Raw genomic sequence first — 16,763 nt, 5'->3', positions numbered from 1 at the left:
TCAAAGATTTCAGTATCGTTCCCCATTGTTTACCTGGAGAAATTTTGGTTCTAAGAACTTGCTGCACAGAAATTAGTGTCGTCCTTGCTGCTGTCTGTTGCGTTGTTGTTGGCAATTAGAGATGTAAACATCTTAGTGTAATGTTTAGGATTATTAGAACTATCGACACACTAAGTATTATGATATGCAGTTATGAAAACTAATTTTGGATAATACATAATGAAATGTGAAAAAAATTCTAAAACCTTACAAAAGATAGGAAAGTATATGTTTAAAAATAGCAAAAACAATTTTCAGTTTTTTCTAGCAATAGACTTATAAATGCTTTCCAGTTTTATTCCTTTTATTGATGCTTTATTTTTTTCAAATTTTAAATAAATAATGTGTTAATTTTATTATTGGACAATCATTTGAAACTGTGTAATTTTCTTAATATGGTGGTGAGGATTGATTAGGGCCTTGTACATGCTACGTAAATACTCTACCACTAACCCATCATTTTACTTTTTATTCCAGACAGGTTTTCAGCAAGCTCCCATGTTAGCCTTAAATTCCTTCTGTAGAGCAGACAGGCCTTGAACTTCTCATGCTGCTGCTTTGCCCTCTTGAGCAGCAGGGATCATGGGCCTATTCCATGAGGCCCAGCTTTAGAAAACCATACGCCCCCAAAACAGAAAATGATAGAATAAAATTAAATTTCTGTCTCTAAGGATGTACTCTGTGAAGGAAGTCATTTCAAAAGTATAAGCAGAAGTCTGGGTGTAAAGACATATTTGGGGGGGTAACAAGTTGTCGTGCAAGTCACTGTTTGCCACCTCCCTCCTGTGCAAAAAAGACCCTGCGGTTCTGTGTTCAGAGAGATGGGAAACCTGTGTTGTAGTCTCTTAGGAGTATTGGCTTTGTGTGTATGTTTGATGGTGATCCACCATTGTCAAAGCCATAATCTAACTGAATAACTTGCCTACAATTTGTCTTCCTCTGCATTTATAATGTGCCCTGGGGTCCTTCACGTTCAAGAGTAAAGTCTGAACTGAGAGAGACTTATTGTTGCTACCCCACGGCAGTGTGACTCCTGTGGAGGTCTTCTGTGAGCACTGTAAGAAAACATATGATGTGTTTGAAGAAGCAGAGAAAGGCACTTGGTAAATACACACTCCTATTTCTATGTGCCGCAGTATAACCTTGAGTATTTGGACGCCAGCCACAACCACGTGATAACTCTGGAGGGCTTCCGAGGCCTGATGAAACTGAAGCATTTAGACCTGAGCTGGAACCAGCTGAAGAAGACGTGCGATGAGATCAACGTGCTGTGCAAACACACCACGAGCCTCCTCACCCTTGACATCCAGCACAACCCCTGGCAGAAGGTATGTGACAGACACCATTAGGAAAGCAGATGCTCTCGTTCGGAGCCATTCTCCCTGCCATGCTGCCCAACAGGAGCCAAAAATAGGCAAGGCGCCCCGGTTTCTTGTGCTTCCCTTAAAGTCCTTCATAAGTGAGCATAGGGTGGTCACCTAATGAATTCAAAGTGATGTCATGACAGATCTCCTGGAACCTGTGACGGTTTGAACGCTTTATTGCTCTAAGAGTGATTGATGTCATAGCCATTTGCAAACTCCTGAAGGACTCCTATGTCAGTGTGTTAGAATGCTTTTGTATGACACACAGGATGTGACATGGTGAGGGAAGCATACTGTTAAGAAAGGAGCAGCATTTTACAATGGGCCCTAAACTCTGGAAAATAAACATATAAGTTTAGTTTGCTATTTCCATTATTTATTCTCTTTTTAAATATAGCAATCATATCCCCTAATAAACCTGAATTATAAAATCATTCTCTATTATAGAAAGGAAATTTGAACATTATTATTATTCATATTATACATTTAAGGTTATCTCCAAGTATTTTAAATGAGCCCAAATTTGTAATTTTAAAAATCTGCATTGCTTCTAAAATATATAGAGAGCCAAACACTGCACTTGAAAGGCAGAAGCAGAAGGATTGTGAGTTCAAGGTTAGCCTACGTTCAGTAGTGAGACCCCCATCTCAAGAATAAATAACTAAATGGCATTTGGAAGGCTATGTTTATTGTTTAAAATGTACTAGCAAAATGATCGTTTCCATTAAATTAACTACATTACTAAATTTATATCATTGAAATTCTTCTTTTAAGCTAAGTAAAACTGAACAATGTTTTTCTTTGGCTAAAGCAGACTTCTGAATGGTTATTGACTCCCCACAGTCAAGTTGGCCATCAAAGGCAGGAGATCCAGGCTGAGTCCAGCACGGAACTCCCTGGCCAAGTGTCTACTCGATAAGCAGGAATCACCACACAGTTTCCATCCATCCTTTCCACCAAGCCCCTTTCCAACAGCTCCTGGGACCTCCCTCCCAGAGCAGGAGACCCACACCCTGAAAGCCAGACAGGTTTATGCTTACAGAATTTATCTCCAACTATTATTTAAAGAATTAAATTGTCCTAAGTTTTATAAGTATGCAGTAAGAAGAGAGATGTACAGATTTCAATTATAAGGAAAAGAAGGCTACTTTCCCATGCCATAATACCTGTGATATTTTATGCAAATTAACTTCTTGATATTTTTTTCCCAAGCCAGCCACATTGAGGCTGAGTGTTATTGGCAGACTAAAGACACTTACACACTTAGACGGAATCCTCATCTCTGAAGAAGAAACCAGAGAAGCTCTGAAGTTCATTAATGGAACAAAGATTACTCAGGTTGGAGTCAGTAGGTTACTATTCTTTGTGTTAGGTGGAACATACAAATAATACTTTGGGGACTTGTTTTCTTTCATTAAGTTTGACATTTTCTCCTAACATATCAATAAAAAATCAACATACCGTGATCTTACCATTTGACCATGTTTCTACCTCAATGTACCCCCACCATACATCCCCATATGAGTGCCAGCAGGCTTTCTGAATCACCTTGGAACAGCCCCAGATGCCACTCCCCTTCCCCCCAATATCTCCAGGACAACTATTTTCTGCTCTCATGAACTTTCTAGAGGCTGCATGAAAATAAACAGTATGTGTGTGTGCTCAGTAAGCTTCAAGGGCTTTGGGAAAGCACTTAGCACAATGTCTACTTAGTATCAGTATTGTGTGTGACTGGCTGGAAAAAAACATAACCTATTAGCCTGTAGGGAAAGAAATGCCTACATTTTACAGATAAAGAATCCTGTCCTCTGGGTGTTGGGGATGTAGATTAGTGACAGAACATTTACTCAGCTTGGGGTAGATCCTGGGCTTGATCCCCACCACTCAAAAAAGGCTCTAGCTATTTTGCCTACTTTTTGTGGAAAACTTGATGTGGATTCCTTAAACAATGCAACAATTAGTTTGGGATCTACTCAAAATGAAGCAAAGAAAGCTTTTGTTGATAAAATTATAACTAATGCATTGAGAAAGACTTAAAGATTTTCCCCAATAGAAATCAAAGACTACTAAAATTTTTAAGATGTGATATTGGCACAGAATTAGAAGATAGACCAACAAATTGGAATGAAGAACCAGTAGAAACTCAGACATCTGGGAGAGCTTAACAGACAATTAAGCCACCCACCTTTGCAGACGAAGACTCAGTAGAAAGTGCTAGGGCATAACTACATTACAACTTCGCTGCAAAAGGCAAAACCAAGAATATTTTAGAAGAAAATATACTTATGATTTATTCTTGTGACCATGGGTTAAGTTATTCATAAGGAAGGGGAAAAAGGCATAACCATGAAAGATGGGGTTTGTTCTCAATAAAACTGACACAAACTTAAAGGGTGCTAGAAGGAAAGAAAAACAGACAGGTAAGATGCCAGGGAAGGAGATTTCAGTAAAATTACCAAAATACAGTCTCTATCAATATCCAGAACATGCACAGAACCAACTGATGGGGCGGAGGAGAAGTGAGGGGGTTTGAGTTTGAAAAGGCATTTTTCTGGATAGGATATCAGAACAGTCAGTTAATTTAGAAAAAGATGCTTTACCATATCAATATTCAAACATGAAGGCTCAGACCACAATAACTTGTCAATTGTCCTTAATCTTTCAGACCGGGGAAAATTTTAAGTTTCAGTCAGAATATGAGATAGCAATTATAATTGTCGCAATTACTTTGGACAAATTATTTGACTCCCCACCCCTCTCTTCACTTCCCACCTCTCTCTCTCTCTCTCTCTCTCTCTCTCTCTCTCTCTCTCTCTCTCTCTCTCTCTCTCTCTCTCACACACACACACACACACACACACAGAGTTTTGCTTGGGATCATATTCTCTGAAGAAACCCTTTTGTATATACAGAAGCCATGCACAAGGGCACAAGGGTCACCATCCTGGCAGTGTTCTCAGTAACAAAAGCTTGAGATGAAACATCAATGTTCATGGTCAGCAGAGCCAGCAAGGGGGTGTTTATACAAAGCTAGAGGTGTAACTCAGTTAATACTCAAGTGCTTGCCTAACTAACGTGCAAGAAGCCTTGGGTTCAATCCTCATCACCCGCATAAATCAGGCATGGTGTGCACATCTGTATCTCCAGCACTTGGGAGTTGGAGGCAGGTGAATCAGAAGTTCAAGGTCATTTTGAACTACTTAGAAAGTTCAAGGACACGCTGGGCTACGTGAGACTTTGTCTGGAAAAGAGACTGAGAAAGGGAGAGAGAAGGAGTCACAAAGAGGGACTTGGAGGCTACTAACAGCAAATGAACTCCAGCTAAATGGTGAAATAGAGATGACTCTCGTGTGCTGAAAAGAAGCAATGCAGCAGAATACACACTGTTGGTTTCCAGTGGTTCAAACGATGTAAGGCTTAATGATGCACTGTGTATAGACAAACAAGACCAGAGAGAAGAAAGCGAGTGAATGGTAGACAGAAATGTTGCAATGAGGATCCTTTCTAAAGAGTGGCCTGGAAGGGGCTTGGAATGGAACTTGCATGACAGTGGTACTGTTCTAGACCACAAGTCAGCCTCAAGAGGTCATGAGATGGACTGAGGAGTACAAGCGGTCTTGGAGGTGCCTGTTATAATGCCTCAAGACGTTTGCAAAGCAAAAACTGGAAGTTCAGACTTGATCTGTATTTGGAAGGTGTTTTAAGGGATAGGAAACGTTTTAAAGTCGTTCGTTGGGTTCTTCATCTTCCCTGGGAAACAACTTCTTAGCTGTCTGTGAATGCACATGAGTGTGCTCCTACGTCATTCACCATATTTTCTGTTTTATTAGCTAACTCTCTTACAGCATTCCAGTTCTGAAGAGGAAAGACCTCGGATGCTTAGTATCTGGCCTTCCGCCAAAATTCTGACACAGATTTCAAAGTTAGGACCACATTTCCATCTGACGGGGAACTGGTACTTGAAGGTAACGACTTCTCTACTAAGCCTTATATCATCTTATTTAAGCTGGTCTATGTATTCAACAAACAGACTAGGAACAAAAATTTAAGGAATAAAGTAAAATGGGAGCAAAGACTTCAGATGGACCTTGTTTGCAAATGTCAAGTGTACAATGCACTGTGTTTACATGTAGTCGTGATATGATAATTTAGACCCTCAGAACTCATTTTTCTTGAAAAGTTGCAACTTTGTGCCCTTACACCTTTTCCCCACAGCCTCCCATCTTCATCCCCAGAAACGACTAGTCTTCTCTCTGCCTCCATGAGTTTGGCTATTTAGATTCCAATCTAGTTGAAATCACAGTGCTTAACATATAACGCATGGCTATCATATGAAATAACATACCTTAAATATTCATCATAACATACCTTAAATATTTATCATTTTAATGGTTAAGTATGCTTTAATAAAGTTAGGAAAACATATAAGGCAATTTATCATTTTTAAGGTAATAAATATACTGCATGTATGTATGTATTTCATGTATAAAACATGAAATGCTAGGGCCGAGTCTAGATAAATGTTACAGAGAGCTCAACTTCAACTGTGGTTATCACTGAATTGGGGGTTTAGGATAAAGGTTGGTTATAAACTGAAGAGTAGATTTTTACACTCAGCTTTAGCCAACTTAATACTCAGATACAGAGATCAAGCCAACATTTTAATGACTAGGGAGCAGGAATTTTGGCAAGAGAATCGGGAGTTATCCAGGCCTCAGCCAGGGACAAGTCACAGCCCCAACAGCTTCATGCTTCATAAGGTCACCTGACCATATCAGAGTCCTTTCTAGTCCAGACATGAAGGACAGCAATGAAGCTCATCAGACTCTTGAAAATGGGGAATGTTGATGACCTTTTTATCATGTAATGTATGTTGATACTGGGCTGCAGCGCAGATTCAGTGACAGTGAAGTTCTTGAATCAGAATGACGCTTTAAGTGTGTTCCAAGTGAGCTAAGATGACCAGGTTGTTGTATCTACCACTAACAATGGACCAAGTGAGACTGAGGTAGCCAGGTTGTTATATTTACCACTAAAACTGGACCAAGCTGGAAAGGAGTGTGCCCTGAGGCAAAGTGACTCTGCAGCTAAGACTGTCCCCAAAGGGGACAAATGTCCCAGTAGCTGCAGTAGAACCCAACTGCAACATCACTGTGTCCTTAACACAATGAACATTCCTATTAGAATCTTTTCAAGCTTCAACTTTCTTGTAAACTAAGAGTTTCCAGTTCCTAAATGAATTCTAGCATTTCCTTGTCACATGTGGACTGTTTTGTTAGCGTTTTAAAATCTAATAATTTTGAACTTGTTTGCAAGATTCAGAAGTAACATGTAATATGAATTATTGTATAGATAACTGCCTTAAATTTAGATGGACAACATCTCTTTGAAATCACAAATCTAGAAAAATTGGAGAATTTGAAATGGGCATCATTCAGCAATAACAATCTCTCCAAAATGGAAGGCTTGGAGTCCTGTGTCAACCTGGAGGAGCTCACGTTAGATGGCAACTGCATCTCAAAAATAGAAGGTGAGGTAGAGGCTTGGCAAGAATCACCGGGTCTCAGTAACTCAGTAACACTAAGGACAGAATTTCCAAAGGGGAAGATATCTAGACAGACTTCAGGAAGGCCTGGGTCAGGGTCTTCTGAGTTTCTCCTGACAGTACTGCTGATGAACTTCTCAGCATGAGGAGCCCCGGGACTATCATCCCTAGGCCTCTTTCCTCTCCTAGTGCAGGGGACTGCCATCTGTTACCAGATCAAGTGAGTAGACGCAAGGTGGCAATCACATCTGTAGCACTGAAGGAATCCGTGGATGGGGCTTACCTTGGAGAAGATCAAACCGCCCCCTATGTTTTGTAAGATAAGGAATTAAGGTTATATTTAGAAATGTAAATGCGAGCAACAGTGAAAATTATACTTCCTGGAAATTAAAAATGGAAAATCTGTACACATTTGACTTCACTTACAAAAAATTACTCTGCTTTAACAAGGCCTCAGTCATAATAAAATGAGTGTATTCTGACTACTTTGTTTAATATAAAAACATTTATCTTATACCAGAGAGTAAAAATTCCCTTCCCCAACAGAGTATTCTTGATTCTTCAGACCACTTTAGGCTGTGGCGAAAAAGCCCGACATTTAGATGACATGTTCTGAAATATACTAAATTCAATATTCTGTGACTGTCTTGACTTCTCTCCTGACCCTCACTTGAGACCTTTAATGGCAAGAAATTGAAAGAAATCTTCTGTGACCTGCTAAAAACCGTCTCTAGTCTCCCTTCCTAAAAACCATTCTATTTAATTCCATAACCCCTTAGGAGTAGGTTTGACGTGCCCTTTGTATGGATGGGAAAATGGAGGCGTGCTTATGTCATTTACCTATAGCCCTGTGTGATGCAGTTGAAGCCCACTATGACTCCAAAGTTCTTCTCTATCTGCCCGGTGATACATACCAGTAATCCCAGAATCTGAATCCTCAGAACTATAAACTGCGAATTTGAGGCCAGGCTGAACTACATATTGAAACCTTGTCTTTGGAAAAAAAAAAAAAAAAACAGGGGTGGGGGATCCGGCTTTCCACAGCTCCCTCCTGCCTTCATGTTTCTCCACTGCCTGCAGTACAGGGTAAACATTACGGTTTGAGTCTGCTGGGAGCAGCCAGCTTCTAAGTTTTAGAGTAAAACTAACTTTAAGCATGGAATATGAGAATTGGGCCAAATGGTTTTCATCGATACAGCTGATTCCATAATTTCCAGAGTCTCTTACTCTGGTTTCTAGTCTTTGGTGTTCTATTTTTTATTTTTATTTATTTATTTTTTATTTATTATGTATGTAGTGTTCTGTCTGCATATATGCCTACTCACCAGAAGGGGGCACTAGATCTCATTACAGATGCTTGTGAGCCACCATGTGGTGCTGGGAATTGAACTCTGGACCTCAGGAAGAGCAGTCAGTGCTCTTAACCTCTGAGCCATCTCTCCAGCCCCCTTTGGTATTCTAATAAGAGAGCTGGTAGCTATTTTATCTTTATTTTTTGAAAGAGAAATTGTTGCCTGCAAAGTGCTTTTCTTTAACACCTAAGGAGAATGAATCTACTTAGAAATTCAAAATCAGAATTTGATGCATGAACAGGACTTTCTGCCCATGGCTGTGTCCTTCTGGAATACAGAGGAAGAAATGGTGGGATGGTTTTTTATCATGTTCCTTAAAGTTGTTTAAATACACAAGCAAGAGCACCCGTGCAGTGGCTAGCTTGTTGTGTGTGCCACTAACCTGCTATCTGCACTGCCCCTTGACTTTGCTGATGTTCTAGGCATCGCCAAGCTGACTAAACTAAGCCGCCTCAGCATGAACAACAACCTTCTCACCGGCTTGGAAAAGCACACTTTCGACAACATGCTGCATCTCCACTCCCTTTCTCTCGAGAACAACAGGATCACATCTCTGAGTGCTTTACAAAAAACATTCACCCTGATAGAGCTGTACATAAGCAACAACTACATAGCTGTGAACCAGGAGATCTACAACTTAAAGGTGACCGCCTGGGCTAACAAGTCTCTGCCTCTAAAACCCTGTGCTGTTTGTGTGTGCTATGTTCACTGAGCAGGCTAGGAAGAAGAAAGCTCAAATATCAAGGTTTATTGAAATACGTTTGCATTCATTTAACGCAAATACACAAAGGACACCAGTATGACAGCGACCTGGTAGATGTGTGGGGCGACTTTTTACCGACATATTTTAATTGTGCAGAAGACTTTGCTTCATTATGACATTGTCATGGCACATACAGTTTGCCTTGATCATATTCGTCCCCATTTATTGCGCCTCCTTCCCTCCTGCCCCTCCTTCTTTTCCTCTCCCCACCCCTAATACTCCTTCCCCTTCTACTTTCCCCACTAACTCCGCATATGAGCAAAAGCACACAGTACTTGTCTTCCTGAGGTTGTCTTATTTTCCGTAAACATAGTGATCCGCAGTTCTGCAATTGGCATGTGTTTGTTCTTCTTTATGACTGAATACTACATAATACTTACACACCACCTTTTCTTTATCTGTTCATCCATTGATGGGAACAGGAGCTAATTCTGTAACTTAGCTGCCGTGACTCCTGCTGCAACAAGCATGGATGTTCAGGTGTCTGCATAATCAGCTGACTTTGGCTCGGGGTCATCCACTGAGGAGCAGTGTCTAGATGTACTTTTAATTATAAGGACCCCTACACTAGTTTCCACGGTGACTAGAATAATTTACATCACTGTCGATCACATATAAGAGTTTCTCTCTCCCTGCATCACTGTCAATGGTTTTGGTGTTTGTTTTTCTTCTCTTGGTTTTGCTTTCTTGCTGACAGTATTTTTGATCAGGGATAAGACAGTTTTTGTCATGTAGTTTTGGTTTGCTGATGGAAGAGAGTCATTTTTCTATCTGTTGTTTCATTGGTTAACTAATAAAGAAACTGCCTTGGCCCATTTGATAGGACAGCCCTTAGGTAGGTGGAGTAAACAGAACAAAATGCTGGGAGAAAGAAGCCAAATCAGGCAGTCGCCATGATTCTCCCATCCGACACAGACACAGGTTAAGATCTTTCCTGGTAAGCCACACCTCGTGGGGCTACACAGATATTAGAAATGGGTTAGATCAATATGTAACAGCTAGCCAATAAGAGGTTGTAACTAATGGGTCAAGCAGCGTTTAAAAGAATACAGTTTCCGTGTAATTATTTCGGGTAAAGCTGGCCGGGTGGCGGGACGCAGCCCCGCTGGCCGGGTGGCGGGAAGCAGCCCCGCTGGCCGGGTGGCGGGACGCAGCCCCGCTGGCCGGGTGGCGGGACGCAGCCCGCCACAGCTCCCACTACAGCTCCGTTTTCCTGCTTAGTTCGTGTGCCTACTTTTGTTGTCCATTGGGTTTCTTCACTTGTGTGTGCCCATTCAGTTTATGCGCCAATTTATCGATTGGATTATTTGCCCTTTGGATTTTTAATGCTTTTGGCATTTTTATATATTTTAGTCATTAACCCAGAGTCTCTCGCATTCTTCAGTCTTTCTCTTTACTCTGGTGAATGTTTCTTTTCTGAGAAGTCTTCTTAACGTATGCAGTCCTGACTGTCACCTACTGTCAGCCCTTGCTGAGCTCCTGGCCACTGGCATGCTCTCAGAAAGTCGTTGCTGCTGCTGACATCCGTGGATACTCCCGTCACTTTCACCTCTCGCATTGTCCAAGTTTTCTAACTTTACCTCTGGTATTACACTAAGATATCCGATCCATTTTGAGTTGATGTTGTTTTAGGGGGGGTTTTAGATTTTTTTAAAATGTTTATGTGTGAGTGCTCTGCCTAGCTGTATGTATGTGCACTGTCTGTATGCCTGGTGCCTATCTCCAGAAGAGGGCATCACATGCCCTGGAGCTGGAATTACAGATATTTGCGAGCCACTATGTGGGTGCTGAGAATTGAACCTGGGTCCACAGCAAGAACAAGTGCTCTTAGCCATTGAGCCTTTTCTCTTGCTCTTGAGTTGATGCTTTTATAGAGTGAGAAACGGGGATCGATTTTGATGTTTCACACATGGGTGTCGTGTTTTCCCAGCACTACTTGTTAAAGAAGTTCTTCTACCGGATATATACTTTTTATATCTCTGTTGGGAACCAGTATAATTAAAAGCACTGAAATTTTATGAAATTATAGATAATTCAAATATTAAAATTCAGCATTCTATAATCCCTGGAAAAATAACTTTCTGGAGTGTGATTTGCATGTATACATAGACTGAATATATCCTTATTATCTAGGGTTTATGCAACTTGGTCATCCTAGACATGTATGGAAATATTATTATATGGAACCAAGAAAACTACCGGTTGTTCGTAATATTTCATCTTCCAGAACTGAAGGCCTTGGATGGACTCCCAATTGTAAGTTGTTTGTATGAATCATGCCTTTTGATCTGCAGTGCGTGTATGTGCATATTCACAGGTCACAAGCACCTCGAATACTGCTCATCTCTGGTATTAGACTAAAATCTCACTGTGATCATTAAAGTCTACCTCTCCAAAGCTCTTTTTGGACCTGGATGTTATAGTTCACTTACCTGACCAATTCTTAATCATCTCATATGAGACAGAGAAGAAAGATGGTGCCTATCTCTTCATACACTGCTTTCAGTGCCTCCAAAGTGAGTTCAGTGAGAGTGGGCTCAGCAGGCAAAGACCGCATGGCACAAGTGTGAGGCACTGAGCTGGGATCCCCAGATCCCATGTAAGGCTACACAGTGTAATCTGCACCTGTAACCCCAGTGCTCCCATAATGAGATGGGGGTTGACAGAATAATCCCCAGAAGCCCATGGTCCACCTAGCCTTAGCAGGGGCCATAAAGCAAGGCCCAGAGACCTCCACGTGTGCACGTCATGGCACAAACACACACTCACAAAAATGACGGGCAACAGCTAGAGGTGTGATTTCATAATGTGTGAAGTCCTGGGTGAAATCTCTAGTAAATACTGCAGCTGACATGGCACAATTCCATGGAGCGGAGTAGGAAAAGCACACACCACAGACCATCACCCCCCAGCTTAAGAAATGCTTCTTAGTGCCTGGGAAAATACAATCGTTAACAATTATGGGAACTATATTTGATCCCAAAAATGTAGCATGGCAAGATTCCTTTAAAATAGTAAATGGGGAACACGGGACTTAGGGGTGAATACAAAATCCTCGTCTGAACTAGGTTCTATAACAGGCAAGTTCATGCAGGACTCCCAAGCTCCATGTAACAGGGTGAGTGTCCAACAGATGCAGGAAGAACACAGTTCCCAGGGTAATGGTACCTAGCTCTCATCAAACAAAAACGTGCATCAAATATTTTAGAGAGTTGAGAAGCAACCCTGGACAGGTTAGCACTCTGAGGCATTCTGAGAAGAGTATTAATTATAGCCTCACATTTTCAGGGTCTCACTGAACAAAGAGTAGTCATTCCAATAAACGCAAATGCTCCAGAACTGTGTGTGTTGGATGTAGTCAGTCCCTCGCTTTCAGTAGGGGTGGATTTTTATGTGTAGTCTTACGTGACCAGCATTGCATTTGCTCTCAATGTGTTGAAGCTCTATTCCTCTTACCTACATGCGTTTGAAAGGGGCCATCAGAGAGATAAATGTAGGGAAAAGTTCTTGTTCTATTCATTGGTGATAGGTATTATAAGTATTATATGGACATTATATGGGTATTACAAGTATTATAAGTATTTCTCTTCTCATTTTAGTATCTCAAAAGCTCAGGGCCAATTTTATGGTTCAATAATAGACAACTCTAAAGGATATTATATTCTCTTTGTCTCTAACCCTAGTTTTTATCTTTGATAACTTATGCTGTTCTTGGTCTTGATATTCATTATTTTGTTTATGCTTTTATTATTTTCTTATATATTATGTTTCCTGTAAGCTTCTATATGTCCTTTGTAGAATGGGGTATGTCAAAAATCTATGAATTAATAATGGAATATGAAGAATAGGCTGGAGAATTGGACTTCAAATTAAAGGGAATGGGATGTGCTAAATATTTTCAAAAGGGTAATTATATATCCAGAACCATATATTGAGAATGTTCATCTAATAGTAGTATTTGCTGAAGTAGAGCAAATAACAGTCTTTCAAAAATTACTAAAATATTACAGGAACAAAATAATGAGAAACTGAACCAGAAGGAGGTGACTCAGAAGGCTGGGTGGGTGTGGTGACACTCACCTTTAATCCTATCACTCCAGAGGCAGCGGCAGAGGCAGGCAGATGGCTGTGAGCTAGAGGCCAGTATGGTTGACATAGTGAGTTCCAGGACAGCCAGGGATGTGTAGAAAGACCTTGTCTCAAAACCAACCAACCAAACAAAAACAGAAAGCTGAAACTTGAGAGAAATACTGGGGGAATTAACAGAATTTATCATATGGACAGCAAACATGCAAAGGTATCTACAAAGTCAGCAACAATAGTGTAAGTGTTATTGTGGGGAGTTGGGGTTAACTCTTTGGGTTCTTAGCCTTCCAAAAAGAATTTTAAAAGAGACTCACTAGGAAGCTCAAGATCAATATTCCTAACATTTAAGAGAAAACAACAGGGCAAGCAAACTAGAAATCTGAGCAGCCATTGGGAGAGAGTTTATGAAAAGGAGGAAGAGAGAAAAATCACGCCTTTTGAGTTAGGTCAACAAGGCCAGCAATGGAGGTCAGTGACCAGTCACATGGCTGCAGGTAGCTATGTGGCAAAAGGAGGGAGCTTCAGAGAAGGATTGAGAAGACCCAAAATGCCAGCAAAAACATGCTTAGACTTTGGTTAGTATCCAAAAGAAAGTGATAGAAAAGGAAAAGGAAAAGTTACATTCTTCTGGTTAACGTAGTGGTATTTCCTGAAGAAAAACTACCTTATCCCATTAAGAGATAATTATTCTTAGCAATTCTTTAACAGGGCTTTAAGTGAATAAACCTGAGGGTGCTCTCTTGGAAAAGTAACTGACAGACCCAGGTGAATTAACTCTTGAGGGAGGAAACCATGACATCGTCTGCCATGTCTCTGCTCCGGCCAGATGTGGATTCCATGTTTTTGACCAGGAGGAAATAGCTTTCCCTTAATGAGTCTTAGAGCCCTGATGTCCTCCAGAGGCCGCAGAATACAATATGAGTCGAAGAAAAGCAGCTTTGGGGAACAAGACGGTCACTTTCAGACCTACGACATTTTATGAGACTTTAGATTATCTGGCTAGAGATATCAAGCAGGCAGTTGAAAATATGGGATTAAATTTGGATATGAAAATTTCATTCACATTTTTTTTTAGACTTAGAAATAGTTTGAAGAGAGCAGGTAGTTAAAATAAAAGCGAAGGAGTGCCTTGCTGCAGGCTGACAATACCGAGCCTGTTCTGTAGTTGACGGTGGGGCCAGCATTTACTTTCTCATGCTTAGATGGAACAGGCTTATTATTATCTAAAAGTTTCACAGTTATTGTCATGCCAGGCTTTCTCTGCTTGTCCACTGACTAGAAAAAGTTGAGTGGTTCTGGGCTTTCTTCTGTTTTGGGGCTTCCTAGCTGGGCATGTATGAGACAAAAAAATAGAATCATGGTGTCATTCCTCAAACCCCGGAATCCGTAGAGCCCTGGTATCATCTTGTGTGTGTTTCCTCTATCCGGTGGGCAGGGTAGCTGTGAAGAAGAATAAGAAGTGTGTCTGAGTCATTTACGTCTGGAACCAGAGGTCATTTGTAAGAGAGGTCATCGCTTTCTAAATGTCCTCATAGGAACCTCTGGAGATCGAGAATGCAAAAGATTTGTTTGGTGGTAGACTTACGTCTGACATGATTGCCGAACGACAAGGACACTCCAGCTTCGTCCAGATGCAAGAACTAAACTGGACTTCGTCGTCCATCAGGTATAAGCACTTTGTCATGTGTATTTGTCGTTAAGATTACATGTGTCATTATTACCACATTTTCTGACTCTCCTTTCCAAACACACCCAATAATTGTTCTAGTCTATCTCCGACACCCTTTTAAATGCTGCAATAATATTTATTATCAGAAACCATGATTAAAAATGTTTACTACTGGGGCTGGAGAGATGGCTCAGCGGTTAAGAGCACTGACTGCTCCTCCTGAGGACCCGGGTTCAAATCCCAGCGCCCACATGGCAGCTCACAACTGTCTGAAAATCCAGTTCCAGGGGATCTGACACCTTCACACCAATGCACATAAAATAAAGCTAAATAAACCGTAAAAAAAAAAAAAAAAAAAAAAAAAGGAAAGTTTGAAAAAAAAAAAATGTTTACTACTCATATACTTTTTAAGAAATAGCAAACATGTAATTACATCTGAAGAAAATAATGAAAATCAAAGTAAAAAAAAAAAGCCTGCTAACACTTTTAATTGTACCTTATTAATTCTAATGGGATCCTTAGATGCACGATAGAACATGAATATGGAATTATTATGTTCAGGCTCCAGAATTGTCTGGCATCCTCTCCATGACCACAGACCCCAATCACCATTCTCAAATGAGTATTGAAACCAATGTTGTGAAGAATCTCTGCAGATTTCAGAACATCTGGTCTCGGTGCCCTCGCTGTCTCCTTCCTGCCTACTCCTTTCATTTCTTGTCTCTTGAGAAGCAGCCCTCCCGTACGCACGTGGAAGCTCAGGACCTGATTATTTTATGACACTCTGTCAAGTTTGCTGTGATTTCATGAACTTGCATGTTAATCTATAAATCAACTGGAAATGTTTATTGTATAAGTGTCTTCTTCAGTGATTGTTTAATGGTGATAGGTATGGGATATTGGAGTAATCAAATTCTATGTCATTTTCTTCATACTTGTGCAATAAAAATTCACACTGAGCTGGACATCGGTCTCCAATATTTGACATTGCATAGAATCGGTCCAGTGAGGATCTTTTGTGCCTTTGGAGACATTTGTGGAGGAACTGGCCCTGTCCCATTAAAATAATGAGTGCGTTTGCTTCCCAACTCAGGACTGTGGATCTGATTCCTGTTGACCAGTTCAGGAATGTGTGCAACGTGAACCTGCAGAACAACAACCTCACCTCGTTCAGCGGCCTCATCTACCTGCCCAACGTGAAGGCACGTGGCTGAAAGCTCGATTTGCTCTCAAAGGCTGCACACAAGTTTTAAACTTCATTTTACATTAAAATGTATTTCCTTATTAAGGTGTCAAAATTATTCCCTAAATTGTATTTTATTGTTTTTCACTAATCAAGGAAAAAGATCTTAGTCTTACCTTCCAGCATTTTTATTTTTTAACGATCTATCTTACATCCTTGACTTACAAACAGATCTTCCTCTTCAGGAGGAGATGGGATGAGTGGCCATGTCTCTAGTGAGCACACATGAAAAGAAGCTGAGAATAAGTGGTTCTCAAAGTGGCCTCATTGCTTCAACTCGGTCAGCAATTAAAGGCCTCTACACACAGAAACAGAAAACTTTCTAAGGAATTATTTCATCTGTACCAGACTTAGACAAACCAGGAGGGCCGCTTGGGAAAGCTGGGTAGCTGGCTAAGGTCTTGGATGTTTGTCTGTAGTGATTCTCCAAAGTGTATAATCATTAAAAACACACTCCAAGCTAAATCTAAATACTTTGAGATAAATTATTTTATTTTTCATGATAATATATTACTAGTTATTGTCTCTATCGCAAGTATTAGTCAGCCCATTTTAATATATTATTGACATTTGATTAATAAAGTGTTCTTTCTGTAGGTCTTATGCCTCAACTATAACCATATCGAATCAATCATGCCTAGACTAAAGCCTCAGACTCACTTAAGCAACAGACAACTGCTCTACCAGAAAGTGCCATCCAGT

General features: G+C 40.5%; 1 protein-coding gene across 1 annotated transcript in view; it reads left to right on the top strand.

Annotated features, from left to right (window-relative positions):
* The window catches only part of Lrrc9 (leucine rich repeat containing 9), a 56,188-nt gene extending 40,156 nt beyond the window's left edge, over window positions 1–16,032 (top strand). Inside the window, exons 18-25 of the mRNA XM_057782698.1 lie at window positions 1,176–1,367; window positions 2,616–2,741; window positions 5,234–5,368; window positions 6,756–6,933; window positions 8,723–8,943; window positions 11,197–11,319; window positions 14,685–14,815; window positions 15,912–16,032. Coding sequence (XP_057638681.1) covers window positions 1,176–1,367; window positions 2,616–2,741; window positions 5,234–5,368; window positions 6,756–6,933; window positions 8,723–8,943; window positions 11,197–11,319; window positions 14,685–14,815; window positions 15,912–16,032 — 1,227 coding nt within the window. The remainder of the gene's footprint in view (window positions 1–1,175; window positions 1,368–2,615; window positions 2,742–5,233; window positions 5,369–6,755; window positions 6,934–8,722; window positions 8,944–11,196; window positions 11,320–14,684; window positions 14,816–15,911) is intronic.
* Window positions 16,033–16,763: the final 731 nt, after the last annotated feature.

This window comes from Chionomys nivalis, chromosome 10 (genome assembly GCF_950005125.1).
Source record: "Chionomys nivalis chromosome 10, mChiNiv1.1, whole genome shotgun sequence".
NCBI lineage: Eukaryota > Metazoa > Chordata > Mammalia > Rodentia > Cricetidae > Chionomys > Chionomys nivalis.
The sequence above is the reverse complement of the archived record's forward strand: the minus strand, read 5'-3'. Positions and strand labels throughout refer to the sequence as shown.